The sequence below is a fragment of the Anser anser genome (genome assembly GCF_964211835.1).
Source record: "Anser anser genome assembly, chromosome: 14".
In the NCBI taxonomy this organism is placed as follows: Eukaryota; Metazoa; Chordata; class Aves; order Anseriformes; family Anatidae; genus Anser; species Anser anser.
Window position 1 is genome coordinate 55,226 of NC_139735.1, and position 15,442 is coordinate 70,667.

A 15,442-nucleotide genomic window follows, 5' to 3' on the forward strand; every position below is an offset into this window, starting at 1 on the left:
AAGGTGTTCAGTATTTCAGCCTTTTCCATTTTCTGTGTCATTTGGTCCCCCATCTCATTCAGCAGTGACCCCCTCCCTTTTTTTTTTTTTCCTTTTTTTTTTTTGTCTTCCTTTTGTAACCGATGAACTTACAGAAGCCCTTCTTGTCTTTAACCTGGCCAAGCACATCCACCTTAGCTAGGAAATAAAACAGCTTACTACCCATTGCAAATTCAGACAGGAATTTGGAAGAAGGAAAATACTCAAAATTAAAAATAGTAAATATATATATATATTAATCCAAAAGCCTTAGTCTCAGTTTCCTAAAGTGAAGTAGTAAAGTGAAGGAACCCTAACTGCATAACTAGATATGATTGTATTAATGCTCAAGACTAGGGCTACAGTTACAAGGTCACATAAGAATTGTTAACATAGGTATTTCCGAATAAGAACATCCAAGTTGCTTCTCTTTCTAAACAGAAGGTGGCAGCATAGGGACACTAGTATCTGAAGCCTATTAGCATCACCACAAAGAAAGCTGAACAGCTGTTAGACAACCACTCTCTCTAAAGCTGAGAAATTATATCAGAAATCTCTAAAGCTTGTACAAAAGAACTTTGAGCATAATTCTTTCATCTAATACCACTTGACTAAGCCTATCTTCAAGAGCGATCATAAGCTACCATCTCCCTAGAAGAAAAACACAAAATCCCTGCCACTTCCTCTCCTGCCACAGCAAAATGCGAAAGAGATGTGTGGCATTTACTTTCCAGTCATTGCAGACAGGTAGCCAGCCTTTCAAGTCCATGAATTGATGGCATACATTAGTATAACTTTCCTTCTTTTCTGCTTAGAATCACAATACTCCCTGCTACAAGAGGCATAAAAAAAATATGACTTTTCCTGTCTAGCATTCCTTCTTCAGAAAATGAAGCATTTTCCCTGCTTCTGAGCACGTCTCCTTCAGACAGAGGATTTTATAAAACCCACCTTGCAAGAACACTGTGTATTTCTAATGGAACCTATACACACTTACACTATGCCAAATTCTGCTTAAGCAAAAGAACATCCTCAGGTAGATCAAGATGCATAATAGCAAAAAAGTAAAATGTGTAGCTAGCTAAAAGAAGGAGACATTCAGTTTTAAATACCTCTTCTAATTTACTTTACTCATTCTCGGTAGAACTAGTTTCGTGACCAGCCCTCTTCTCTGTAGCATATTCTTTCTTAAGCACTATTTTATAAACCACCCACTTTCTCTAAGACTTATGGGCAAAACCTTAGCTGTGTTGACAAACTTCCATTATCATAGCTTAATAATCTAAATGACTGTGATGCAAGACAGACAGACACGTGTGCAACACCAAAATAATTTGTTATTACGACTCTCAATATCATCCCCATCCCCACTAGCTGGCAGAGGGATTCCCAATCTATTGTACCAAGTGCTGTTGGATTACAAACCCCAGAGGGAACTAAACACAGGCAGTGCAGGTTTCCCAGGAAAAAGTCTGTGTCTTGAGGCCAAGGAACTCAGGAAGACTCTTCAATGACACCTTCAGTGTCAACTTGAGCTGGCAACACCTGTGCTGTGAAAAAGGGAAAAGTCACAGGCAAAAAAAATGCAAGGCTTATGACAGGGAACAATTCTAGGGCAGATCCTCTTCAGAAGGTAAAGGCTTTGTCACTGAGGATAACACCTGAGGAGGGATGCTATCCTAAAGGAGACAGATGTAGGCTCTAGTGATTTGCAACGTGTTTATCAGCAATCTGACTCCCTAGGATTATGACTTGCCAACCAAGTGCAGAAAATAGGAACCAAGGAAGAGTTGGGCAGACTTTCTAGAAATGCAAGGAAAGAGGCACAGGGTACATTTGTGGGGATATGAAGGACACAGAAGAAAAAAAAAAAAACACCAGTCTCTGGAAAGGAAGCTTGCACTTAAAAAAAAAAAGTCAGGGATGACAGTCTTTGATTTTATATTTAGACCAAAGCCTCCATGACAGTTTTATTTTTTTTAATGTTCCCACTGCCACAAAAAGGAACACTGAGGCAGAGTGACCATGCATAACTAGAAAAAATGGTACAAAGCAGAAGGATTTAAAATCACTAGAAACTACAGGCATCTTTAAAAATAGAAGGATCCTATACCATAGGGATACCCTTTATAATAGACCACATGCAATGAAATTGCTGATGTTTTTTTTGTTGTTGTTTTTGTTTTTTTAAAGGAGAATTTAACCTAAAAATTGCAGAAAAACCAACAACCTCATGGTGTGGGGTAATGCGTACCTCAAGGATAAAAATGTAAAGCCTTTATATTTTCCTAAGTAAAGCATAGAACTGCATTCAAAGCACAAGAACAGCTTAAGAGCCTTGCAACAGAACCCCCCCAAACAAACAAACAAACAACATATCTACTACAGTGGGTCATAGCTCAAAAAGAGAGTTAAACTTCCTTACCTTTACATAAAGACGAAGTAATGGTGCAGCTAGAAAAGTAAAAACATTTTCTATTGACAGGAAAACTATTTAAAGATGTCACATCAGATATCGTGTTTTATCGCCGGTTAGGAAAGACTAAGAACAGATCAAAAATAAATATTTGGATTACGGTTTGAAGAGATGATATCACTCAAAAAGCAGAAGTTATGCTGAAAAGCATAAAATGGAAGAAGTCACAAACTGTCATATTAAAACACAATAAAGCAGGCCAGAAATACAGCCTGGGGAAAACAACTTGCAGATAGCAAGAGAACTGAAACTCCTTTCTCACTGTTGTGGTTTAACCCGGCTGGCAGCTAAGCACCACACACCTGTTCGCCCACCCTCCCCCCTCCCTCCCTGGGATGGGGGAGAGAAACAGGAAAGTGAAGCCTGTGGGTTGAAATAGAGACAGTTCATTAAGACAGGAAATTAATAATAATAGTATTACTACTAATAATAGTGCTACTAATAATAATGCGTACAAAACAAGTGATGCACAATGCAATTGCTCACCACCCGCTGACCAATGCCCAGTCTATCCCCGAGCAGCTGGCCCCCCCACCCCGGCTAGCCACCCCTATATATTGTCTGGCTTGACGCCAGATGGTATGGAATACCCCTTTGGCCAGTTTGGGTCAGCTGTCCTGGGTCTGCCCCCTCCCAGCTCCTGCTGCACCCCCAGCCTGCCCACTGGCAGGACAGAGCGAGAAGCTGAAAAGTCCTTGGCCTGGTGTAAGCACTGCTCTGCAACAATTAAAACATCAGCATGTTATCAGCACTCTTCTCATCCTAATCCAAAACATAGCACCCCACCAGCTACTAGAAGGAAAATTAACTCTGTCCTAGCTGAAACCAGGACACTCAGCCATATCAGGAACTGTGAGACTGTCAGAATTTGTAAGAGCAGCTGATGTTTAAAACAAAAGGAGGGCACCAAAAGTTATTTTTGTACTCATTTTATTTCAGACAAACTTGGAAAAGTTCCTGTGCCACAAAATTACCTTTAAAGTATTCTGTAATACAACTCCCATAAACCAAAGTTTCTGTAGGATAATTACAGAAGGGATTAAGTCAACAAAATGAATAACAATAAATCACTAGACCATATGATAACCCCTCAAACGTGCAATCGAAAAAGCATAATAGCTGCGATGTTTTACCTCAGTACTAGGGGACTGCAAGTTAACATACATAACACAAATTTTTATACATGTTTCAGAAATCATCAGTCCTACTTCTATTCCAGGTATGCTAGTAGAAGCAATTCTGAAGGTCAAAATTAGTGCGTATGTGTGTGACAAATTTATGTCTGACAAATGCTTTGTAATTATTTGGAAGAGTCAATGGGCATGTGGGCATGTGAAATTCACCTGATGTACTGTATCTGGATTTCCATAAACTGTTCTGTACAGACCTTGCCAAAGGCCCTTAATAGATGTTGCATGAGATGACAGGAACAACTCTCCTCCAGAGAAGCAACTTGCTAAAAGGCTGAAAGAACAGTAATAAATGTTCAGTTTCAGTTACGCAAAAATCACCAACAGAGATCTCTATCCAGCCCTGAGAACCAATACTTACAGAGTATTTGAAAAAGCCAGATGAATACTGAGATGGGAGATTTCTGACAATGCCTTTGTTCTGGGTAGTTAAAAATAATAATAATAATAATGCCCCCAACAAAGTACCTGCAAGAGATAACAATGTTGTGAGAACAGACAATAAGGCTGCAGATGATTTTCAGTGTACATAATGCAACAAACAAACAAGTCAGGGGTTGGGGGTGCAAATTTTTAATATTATACATCATATGATGGTCTCCAAGAGAACTGTTATCACCCAAAAAAGATCTTAACAATAAGTAAGACTACAAGGTCATCTCACTGCTCAAAAGCTAGACACAATGTTTGGAAATATTTGGCAAATAATGAAGAACAATAGGAGAAAAAAAATATACCACAATTAATCTACATTCATCCTGCATCGCAGAATCACATAACCAGAGTAGTTGAGGATAGAAGGCTCCTCTGGAGGTCATCTGCTACAAACCCCTGCTCAGGCAGGGAACATTTTGAATACGGTGGATAGTGCAGGCCTCTACTCAGAAAAAACAAAGGAGAATAACACAAGGTACAGAAAACGATGGATGATATGAGCTACAAACCACCTGCTGTACAAAACAGATTCTGCTGCTTCAACCACAAAGAGTGCGAAGAAGGGAAGGAGAGACAGTTCTGTAGCTATCGTGGAAATGGTATTATTCACCATCTTCTACAATAAAAGTCTTAATAGCCATCAAATTGAGTTGCAAAATAGCAAGTTTAAACACACACATACACACAAATCTCTCTTCATGCAGCACATGGATACACTAAAATTCACCTTCCCACCAAATATTGTGAAAGTTATAATTTTGTCTAGCTTCACAAATCACATGGACAGAGGTAGATGTGCAAAGACATGGGCTCATGAAATGTATTACCCACAGGTCACAACTGCTGGAAGAGTACTCCAAGACTACGTCTTACAATGCACCAGAGACTGGATTTCTTTTGATCAAGTACAACAGTCTTCTTAATAAATGTCACCAACATTTACTTACTTCTTAACTACTGTATTTTAATTCAGATGCATTTTTTAACATAATAAAGAATAAAAATACAAAATAAAAATCAGCATGTGTTCGTTCTATGTCATGATCTCTGGCATGTTAAAACTACAGTTGCAATTTCTCAGGTAGCCTGATTTTGTCCACAAAATGCCCTTCTCCTTAGGGCAAAATGCCAGGTGTGCAGACAGCTTTTGCCTTTAAATTCAATACCTCATAGCTGCTTTCTAGCCTTTTGAATACACATGGAGTTTCTTATAATCCTCAAGCTTATTTACACAAAAAGAACTTAAGAATCATGGCAAAGGCCTTTAATCACTAGAACCTTCAGATCAAAATGCTGCCGCTGTGCATTTTCTTAAGATTTGTCAGATTTCCATATATATAAATATACTTCCACGTCCAGTTCTCCAGCTAATTAAGTAAGAAAACTCTCAGATTCTATTCTAAGAACTACTGCCGACATTTTATTCTAGGAAATTTTTAGCAAGATTTACTCACTGAGCCTGTCCCTTTATTTCCTTATGCTCCAATGTTCGTCCAGGTATTCCAAGGACAAATGTAATCAGAACTGTTAGAAGTGCTAGAATTAAACTCATTCACTGCAGAGCATTTGTTTTCCATAATTTACTCGCATTTCTTTCACTGACGCCTAGGTTTTAGTAAGGTACATTAACAGTATTTCGAAGGTTCCCTGAGGCTGCCATAACTGCAATTACTATATACACCAAAGTGCCTATATACATATACAGGCACCAAACCTGTAAACATAGTTCCAGTTCATACACTCAGCTCACAGAATGCCACACATTTGAACACACCCGGCAGCTCAGTGACTTAGTACACAGATGGGCACATAACCTACCTGAGAGCTACCAATAGCTGTTTTGTAAAAGGAGTACAGCAATTGGGGTAGACACATTTTTGACATGTAACATGTTTTGAAGAATCTCTATAACCATCTCTAACTGAATTTGTCGGATTGAAGAATTGCCCTTGTCAGATAACGAGTAATGCTCAGTCTGCTTAAGAGTTGTAACTGAGCCTGCTTAAGAGTTGTAATTGCATCTTTACAGGACTCTAAAGGCTTTCAACCTTTTCAAGATCAAATTAAACTTTTGTCTCCCTGCCCTGACTCTGATGTTTGAAAGGCTATTTGTGACGAGTAGATTTCTTGTTACAGAGGAATCCCACTATCACGGTAGCCAAGCTAAATGGCTAAATCAGGTCATAGCACTCAGGTCAAACTTACAGAGGAAACTGGATAGCAGAACTTTTAGCCACTGACATTTTTACTCGTAGTGTCATTGTGTATCATCATTTGTGTTCAGAGAGACAAAAAGTAGTATGAAAAGATTACAAAAAAATATATATAAGCCTATATATTAATTAAAAAAAATACAGAACCACGCTTTATTAATACTTTTTGTACTTAAGGAAGTGAAATGTGAATGTTGAGAATAATACTGCCTAACCATCTGTCATTTTCATTACGGCAGTGTCAAAGAACAATCAGAAATCAAAGCCCAAAGAACACTAGACACTATGCATATACGTTGTTTTCTGTTCTTTAACAGGATTAAGTTTCTTTAGTCAAGTCAAGATCATAAATCCTTAGCCTGTAAGTCAAGCCTGGGTTTTTAAAAACAAAGACATTTTGATTATAGCAGAACAACTTAACTATTTAAAAAGTTCTTGTTCATTATCTACAGCTCATACATCATCCTAGAGCCTCAGAGTACTTTAAAACATAGAGCCTCCCCTCTAGGTGTAACCAGCAGTATGGCTACACGCAGAAAATGTACACATGTAAAAACATGCAACGTATGGCTCAAGAGTGACACATCTAAACCCTCTTCCTAAGTATTTTTTACCTCCACACGTAACTCTTGAGAATTCTAGTCAACTGGGCCACAAACAGAAAACTTTTGAAAGAAACGGATACTTATATCAAAAGTCAACAAACATAGCCTTAGAGACCTCAGTTACAGTTCTTCATGAGCCAACCTTCAACCACTTCACCTGTTTTCAGTCAAACTCAACAATGGTGAAGGTGTGCTTGTGGGCAGCTCTCCTAAGGGTGCCTTCTGCAGCTCAGATCACTTCACTCCATGAATGTCAGGTTAGGGTCTAAAAAGTAATTTTTCTTGGGGGTTACTTAAGCTCTTTCTCAGATCCTCCATGGTCCAGACATGGACCAGTGAAAGCTGCTGAGGAAAGAATGGCCCATGATCACATCGCTCTTCACTCCAAAATCTCCACTTGTAGCTCTCTATTCTTCCTGCTAAGTCTCATCTCTTCTGTCAGCCAAGGCCCATGGTTAAGAGCAACTCACAGCTGCAACAGAAACAGCTTTAACAGTCGTATTTTACCAACAGTGATTCTCTAGTAACATTCTCAGGACACAACAGGGCACACAGCATATCACAGGAGGGAGCTGGGTTCTTTTAAAATTGCCATAGCTGATTTTCACCCCTTTATTTCTAGAAGGAAATAGAATGGATCAGATTTTCTTCTAGAAACATTCCAGGGCCGAGTAGTGTAATTAAAGAGCAAAACAACCATGGGGGCAAGGATTGCCTGCATTTCCCCAAGTGAAGCGCAGCTTATGGAAAAGCTCTATGGACGAAAAACTTGGGCAAGCACAGGCACAGGACTCTTCCGCATTCCCCGGGTTAAACTGCATCCTACCTATTTCTGAGGCGTACAGGCAAAGCGACACACTCCCTATTAAACAAACCGTAGCAGCACCCGACAGCGAGGGAAGGCCAGAGGCCTGCCCTCCAAAGGTCGCCGGGAGCACAGCCATTCAGACGGTAGCGCACAGCCGCAGCTCCCTTGGGCCGCGCCGCGAGCGGGCGTCCGCAGTGCGTCCTGAGGGCCCCGGGCCCGCCACAGGGGCCCGCACGGAGCACCCGCTGCCCGGGCCCGCGGCCGCGAAACGAGCGGCCCGCGGCAAGGGCCGGGCGGGGCCCCTCCCGAGCGAGACGCCCGCCGGGGCGCCCCAGGGGCGGGGCGGGGGCGGGGCGGGCCGGGCCGTTCCGAGGCGGCGCGGCGGCCCCCGGAAGCTCCGCGGTGCGGCCCCAAGAGGGCGTGAGCAGGAAAAGCCTTTTTTGGGCCTCGGAAGCGCCTTAAAAGGCCCGGAGGAAACGCCAAATATGGTAGCCCGGTTCCGGCCGCCGCGAGAGTGGTGTTTCCGTTCGGCCTTGGCAGCCTCGCGGCCGCGTGACACAGCCCAACCCGCCGCCGGCGCGCTCCCGGCCCTGCGGCTCCGCCCCCCGGCCCGGCCCGGCCCGGCCCGGCTCGGCCCGGCCCGGCCCCAGCGGCGAGGCAGCGCGGGCGCCGCTCCGCGAGCAGCCGCGGAGGGTCCCCGCGGTGCCGTCCGAGACCAGCTGGGCTGCTGCCAGCAGTGACGCACGTCTTTTCCTGTCGGTGGTGGTCAGATCTGAAGCTGTACTGTAAATCGCAAACAGCTGAGGTTTAAATCAGCCAAATGGATTTTCTGCCAGCAACTGGAAAAGCAAGAGGGCGTTTGTCGTCCCTAGTGTGCCTCATGCACAGCTCTGGGCATTATCAGCGTCGGAGGGGGGGGGGGGTTCCCCAGCCACTGGCAGCACCTGCCGTTTCCTGATGTCCAACCTCCTTGAGCACTGCGGTGGCCTCCTCGAAGGAAGCTTCTCCTGCTCCTAATTAGCAGATGGAGCACACTTCTTAAGAATCAGAAATACTGTCTTTTTCAGAGCACCATAAATCAGTAAGACCTCACAGAAAACATACAGAAACTCTGAAATCTGCTTTCATGTTGTGGGATAAAGGTCTCAAAAAGAGCAGGAGCAAAAGACTATGCATATTCTTCCCTTTATGTTATACATATGGATGGCCAATGTAAAGCAAAAGTTGCAGCAATTTAGACCAAATGCCAGAGCTTAAATTATGAGCACTTTCTAAGCAGTTACACCAAAGGGTATCAGCATGAAAGAGACCCTGGTTGGCATATGTCAATTTTTTTTTTACCAAATAAAGTGGTTTTTTGTTGTTGTTTTCTAAAACAGAGATGCCATTGTACCAGGGAGCTTCCTGCAATTAGATGCCAGTCAGACAAGTGACACCCCAATTAGACGGGAAGTGTCATCTGACAGTTCACAGGCAGGATACAGAGCATGTTTACTGTTCCCTCAGGACACTGCTGGCTTGCACCACTTGACTATACTGCTTTCTGAGTTAGGGTTAGCATGAGGCCAATGGTAACCTTACATATCCTGTTCAGTGCCTCCGAGCATCCCATCCCTGTGGCTGGGCACTGCTATATGGGGTTAGTGGCTGTGGTTAGTGCCCACAGCTGTGGGAGGCCAGAATTCTTCCAGCTAAGGGATGTCTGCAGCACCCTCAAGAGAATGCTGATGGGGAAGGAGGGGACAACACGGCAGATTTCTGGAGGTGTCGTCAAGTTGAAAGGATCTACCATAACAAAGTGGAGAAAGCGTGGGTCAAGGGGGACTAAGATTTATTTTAACTAGAGAGGAGACTTGCAGAACCCTCCTTCTCCCTTGCACCCCTGCCTTAGCACCTGCAAGCTATTCCTGCTTGTAGAGGTGTCCAGCAGGATGTCATGGTCATGGTCTGCTGCTAGAGGGGTTCTTTTGGCTTTCATAACCTTGCAGCACTGTTGGACTCAAGGCACTTTGCATAAAACACACCAAAGAGCCACTATCTTCTTTGCTGCCTTTTTAGGCTTGTTGATTACCATCAGTGCCCATTTCTGAATGAAGTGCTCTGGAGAACCTGAGTCACACTCAGGCTCATCGGGCACTGCTTGAGAGCATGCCTGGTCAGTTTTTTAGCACAATCATAATTCCAGCAGGCTAGATCAGGAGTTAACATAAACTAGGTTAAACAAAACAGCAACATCAAAGCCAAGCTGTGCCCATGGACCAAAAGGGCTAGCTTCAACTGTTTGGGAATTGGAGTTGGGAGAAAGTTTTGTAGTGAGATTTGTATAATGTTTTCTTCCTTCTTAGAAGCATCACATTCAAAAGCACTTCTTCACTGTCTCATCTCCTATAAATGGGTTTCTCTAACCTCTGACGTGGGTTACATGCTCAGACCGTGTGAAGCCCCACATTCTCCCCCATCAGTCAGCCTAGGCAGGAGCCTCTTGAATTGAAAAGAGCTAATGCTTTTCTCTGAAAAGGCACAGAAAACCACACAAACCGGAGGGCCAGCTGCAAGGTCACTGTTAGCAGCTCCCAGCCTGCACCCAGCACTGCAGGCACAAACCAACACAGAGACAGAGCAGCACAGACCCTTCCTCACAGCTTGTTCTGACCCGCTGAGGAGAGTCATACCTGAGAGAAGACAGACTGGGATATACCAACTATTCTGCTTTCAGGTAGCTTCAAGAGCTGCTTCCATTTGCCAGGGGTGGTCTGTATCCTCCAAAAAGAAGAACCAGGTGAAGGGGCTTCATCAGGTTGCCCTTCCTAATCAGTAGGCTGAATTTTGGCAAACAGTAGGGCATGAAATCTCCTACTCTCCTACAGGAAGAGACTGCTTACCAGTTCACATTGTGTCCGGTATGTTCATCAAGGCCTGTATTTGCATCGCAGCTCCTCACAACTCTAAATATTAGTAGTTTGTAGAGAACCCACCAGGAAAGACTGGCACTCTTTTGTACCTGAACTGCCACTTCTCACGACAGCAAACTCCTTTGAATTCACTACAGAGTTCACGCATACTCTGAAATGTATTTTAAACCACTAAGTAAGGAGGCCTGTAAATGCTAAAACATTTGTACTAAAGGATATCCAGCAAGTGTACTTTTACATACTATGTTGTGTAACTTATGTGAGGAACTTCTAACAGTCCTCAGCTGTTCAGAGCTACCTCACATTGCTAGCCACTTGGACTGATCTTATTTTCAACAGAGAAACTACTTTATTACCTTGCCTTTCCTCTCTTGGCACCCAGAAGGCTTTCTGACTACCTATCAGCACATAGTTGAGATTCTAAATTTCGAACCTCTGCTTCAGCACTGGGAAAATTGTTTTTCTTTCTAGGATTCGCTCACATGCTTCTGGAGGAGCCTGGAGACAGAAAAAAATAGGAATTGTGATGTCTTCAAAACAGCAGGTGATGCATCTAATACAGGGACATGTGCTACATCCATGCCATTGCCATGCCATACTGGACTCAGAAATGATTGATCTCCACTCCTTTCTTCAAGCAGATACTTCTCTAAGAGAAGAGAAGCAGCTGTTACTTCCCAGCAACTCAAGCAGCTGGTTGCTGCACCACAGTCTTCCTGTGTAGCAGTTTAAAGGAAAACATGAAAGCTTCCGTGATTTGATATTTATTTATTTTTTTTTCTGAAGGGTATTGTACACCAAATATCCCATTGGCAGGAAAGCGCATTCAATGTGTTTAGAAGCCAAACAGTCACTTTCATTTTAACAAACACAATTACAAAGTAAAAATAAAACACAAAATAATGAACCACATGTTCATAACATACAAAAAATGCTGCCTACTCAGTAGGTAACCACAACATTCCAACTCCTGAATATATATATATATTTATAAATTTACATTCTTGTAACAAAAATAGACTTTGAGAGTTGTGTTTTTTTTTTCCCCCCTTACATTCTCTCTCCCAGGGCATTCTCGTGCAGCCCTCCCCACCCATTCCCTGCTCTCCCTTACATTCTTTGTGTAGCATCCCTTTCACTTTAAGGCAAGATGCAAAGCATCCATTCACACAAATGCATGACATCAGCAAGGCTTCACAAAAAGGCACCAAGACTTGTAACTCTAAAAACAAAACTTCTGCCACATGTGAGTGTCTCATCAGGTGATTTTTTACATAGCATCACTCTTACATGCTCAAATACAGTAAGTGCTGTTCCCAAAGAAGTTTTAAACTCATTACAGCATTGTCACTAAAATAGAGTTAACATTTACAAAATATGGCCCTGCAAACTCCAAATAATACAATATGGATATGCAAAGATTTTTCACATCAATAGTACCTAAAGGAAAGCAAAACCATGGCACATGTACAATTTACATCAGCTATGTACTTAATCAAAGGTCCTTTCTTCCTAATAAAATACTATTGTTTACGGGGAAAATTATACTGAACTTATATCGACAGTCCATGCAAATTAAGTCATTCAACAGAGGTGGAAAACTTAAACAGCAGTTGTTTCAGGCAGCTGAAGTTTGAAGAAACGGTAGACAGCCTTGCAACATATGGTGTTGGAGGAGTAATTGGAGACTCCATGTCTCATAGTACCAATGGAAGAGGTAAACACTCCTGCTCCAGAAGGTGATCTCAGCAAATCTCAATTGTCCGTGGAGAAAAGGTTGATGTCATGTCTGAAAGTGCTGATGTCACCTGAGAGCTGAAATTATTGGTGATCCCTGGAGACGGGAAGGAAGTGGCCACTTGGGTCTGAAAAGTGACAGTGCCAGAGGGGTAAGTGGTTGCTATAGACGGAGATGGGAATGTCGTGTGTGCAGGGGAGGGATAGGAAGATGGGGCAGGGGAAGAATACACTGTGCGCACTGGTGAGGGATAAGTGGTGGCAATGGAGGAAGGGTAGGATGTAGCCACAGAGGATGAGTAGGCAGCAACCGGAGAAGTAGTTGAGACCGGAGCTGCCTTTTCAGCTTTCTTGTCCTTCTGCCTAAGGTGGATTTTAGTGTGTCTCTTCCTCTCATCACTTCTGGCAAACTTTCTGCCACAAATGTCACAGGCAAATGGCTTCTCTCCTGTGTGCGTTCGGATGTGAGTGGTCAAATGATCGCTCCTGCTGAAGTTCCGCATGCAAATGCGGCACTGGAAAGGTTTCTGTCCTGTGTGGATGCGAATATGACGAGTTAGCTCATCAGACCGTGAAAACCTTCTGTCACAGGACTCCACTGGGCAGGCATAGGGCCGTTCATGAGGAGGTGTCTTGCTGGGGCGGTTGGGGTATTTCCTCATTCTGCTGGGCTTGATCAGCTGGGACTGGTAATTAGTGTTGAGGGTCTTCAACTCTTGGGAGCCAGTCTGTGTCGCAAATGCCTTGATAGTGGACAGCGGCGTGAGGGAAGGCTGCTGTGCTCTGTTCTCAAGGGCTGGAAAGGGCTTCTGATCAGCTGGGATAAGGCTGAGCTCACCCTGTTGCTGAGGGAACAGGTAATCCGGAATCATTGGCACCTGAAAGTTGGTTTTAGCAGCTGGATAAGCTGGAGGTGGATACTGCATGGGAGCTCCAGAGGGGTTGGGAAAGGACTGGGTCTGCGGTTCAGGAAAAATGTCAGAGCTAGAATTGGGAAAAGTTGGTGCAGCTGAATAAATTGGACTGTTCTCGCTGGCTTGGACAGAACAGCTCAGAGGGGGGCTCTGCGAGGAGGAGGAGGGTGATGATGAAGATGGTGTTGAGGTGGGAGGTGCGTTGGCCATGCCCACCAGCCCACTGACAAGGCTGAAGAGAGGTTCTGGCCATAAGGTGTTGCTACTGTTGGGTGCTGGCTCTAGGGAGAAGCGCCCCGTGTAGGTTATTGGTGGCAGCCGCGTTGTTTGGTTGGGATAACTGGTTTCTGGCAGGGTTTTCTCATTGTTCAGGGAGATCTCAGGAAAAGTGTCTGAAAAGAGAAGGGTGGCGATTACTTCCAGCAGCCACTGCAGCTCCGGAGCTGTTGCGAGCGCTTTGCAAGCCATCCCCACGCAGTGCAGCCCCAGATCCTTGCTTCTGGTTAATTAATAATTGAGTGCAACATATTGCAGCACCGCTGGCAGGTCTCCAGCAGCAGCGAGCCCAGAGCCGCTGACGCACACAGGAGAATCCCCCCGCGCAGCCGCCGGGACCGGGGCGCCGCTCCATCGCGGAGCCCCCGCGGACGCTGCTGCACCCGCGGCTGACCGGGACCGCCCCCCCCCCGCCGCCCCGGCGAGGTCAGCGCTCTTACCTGCCGCGAGATGCTCGAAGTGTTGCTCTCCGGGCTCCCCGGCCGCGCCGAAGCCCGCGCTCTCGGACGCCCCGGGGGGCGCGAGGAACTGCGGGCCCCCGCCACTGAGCAGCATCATCTCCTCCAGCTTGGGGTAGTGACTGTCCATGGCGGGGGGCGAGTGCGGGAAGGCGCCGAAGGGCTCGGAAATCTGCAGCGGGGGCAGGAGCTGCATCTCTGCCTTGGCCGCGGCCATGAGGGCGCCGGGCTCGGGCTCTGACGGGTGGCGCCGCCGCCGCGGGCCCGGCGGACGGGCCGGCTGCGGCGAGGCGGCCGTTGCCTGCTGCCTGCCCTGCGCCGCGGTCGCCCCGGCGCTGCCCGCTGGAAGCGCTCGACTCCCCGCCCGCCCGCCCGGGGCTCCCCCCGGCTCTGCCCGCTGGAAGCGCCCGGCTCCCCGCCCGCCCCGGAGCCTCCTCTATATATCGGGTCCCACCGGCCGCGGCCCGCCCCGGCCCTGACGTACATGGCCATATATGGAAAGCAGGAAGCCCTAATATGGATGCGGGCCGGAGGACCCCGCCTAGCGTCAGCGCCTGGCACCGGGGAAAGCCGGGCAGCGGGGGCCCGGCCCGCCCCGGCCTGGGAGCCCCGCGCCCGCCCCGACCCTGTCCCCCGCCGCGGGCAGCGCCGCCGCAGCGTCTCCGGCCCAGGGGCGAGCGGTGTCCGGCCCCCGCCCGCCCCGGCCAGCCCGCCGGAAGCCTCCGCTGCGCCGTCCATATTAGGAAACAGCCTTATAAGTCTCGGTTCCGGCGGAGGCATCCCGCTCCTTATTTGGCGATTCCGGCCCCGGCTGCGGGAATCGGGGGGGCGGGCTCGGGGAGCCCGGACGCGGGGCCCAGGTTGCCGCCAGGACGCGCGCGCGCCCGCCCGCCCCCGGGCCGCGGGAGCGCGCGGCTTCGTCGCCGGGCGGGCGGCACCGAGATCTCGGGGAACACCCGGGTGGCTCCGGCCCTGCCGGCGGCGGCGGCATCGCGGGCAGAACGCCCCCCCCGCTCGCGCTACCCGCCTCCCCCCCGTGCCCGCGGAGGGGCCGCGTGCCGGCAGCTCCGCAGCCGCGATGCGGGGGAGTTTCCCGGGCGCTGGCAGCGCGCCCCGGGCGGGGGCTGCCTGCTCCCGGAAAAGGGAATCTCTGGGACTTCGGAGCCCTGCCGGGAGCGTCTTGCTCCGCCCGCTCCCGCCGAGAGCGAAGGAGCTCTACCCACCGCACCAGACAGGGGCAGACCCAGGCGCTGTGCGCCGCCCGCACGCGACGGAGTGCGGGGCACTGCTAAAACCAGAGCCCCCGGGCACCGCGCGGCCGCAGCCCCCGCTGACTCGGCTGCGATGGAAAGTGACACTGCTCGGGATTCTGCTCTCGCACCCTGAGGGCTGCCCCTTAG

The 15,442-nt window shown here is 47.1% G+C and overlaps 1 protein-coding gene across 1 annotated transcript; it reads right to left on the reverse strand.

Annotated features, from left to right (window-relative positions):
- Nucleotides 1-11,410: 11,410 nt before the first annotated feature.
- Nucleotides 11,411-14,458, reverse strand: EGR1 (early growth response 1). Its single transcript, XM_083798285.1, has 2 exons — nt 14,025-14,458; nt 11,411-13,700 (listed from the first exon to the last, which is right to left on the reverse strand). The coding sequence occupies exons 1-2, from the start codon at nt 14,257-14,259 to the stop codon at nt 12,403-12,405; spliced, it is 1,533 nt and encodes a 510-aa protein (XP_083654411.1). The 5' UTR covers nt 14,260-14,458; the 3' UTR covers nt 11,411-12,402.
- Nucleotides 14,459-15,442: the final 984 nt, after the last annotated feature.

Excerpts from the sequence above, each read along its gene's own strand:
- EGR1 (XM_083798285.1), bottom strand. The coding sequence starts at position 14,259 with ATGGCCGCGGCCAAGGCAGAGATGCAGCTCCTGCCCCCGCTGCAGATT. Across the intron at positions 13,701-14,024 it reads CTTCGAGCATCTCGCGGCAG|ACACTTTTCCTGAGATCTCC; the intron begins GTAAGAGCGCTG and ends TTCTCTTTTCAG.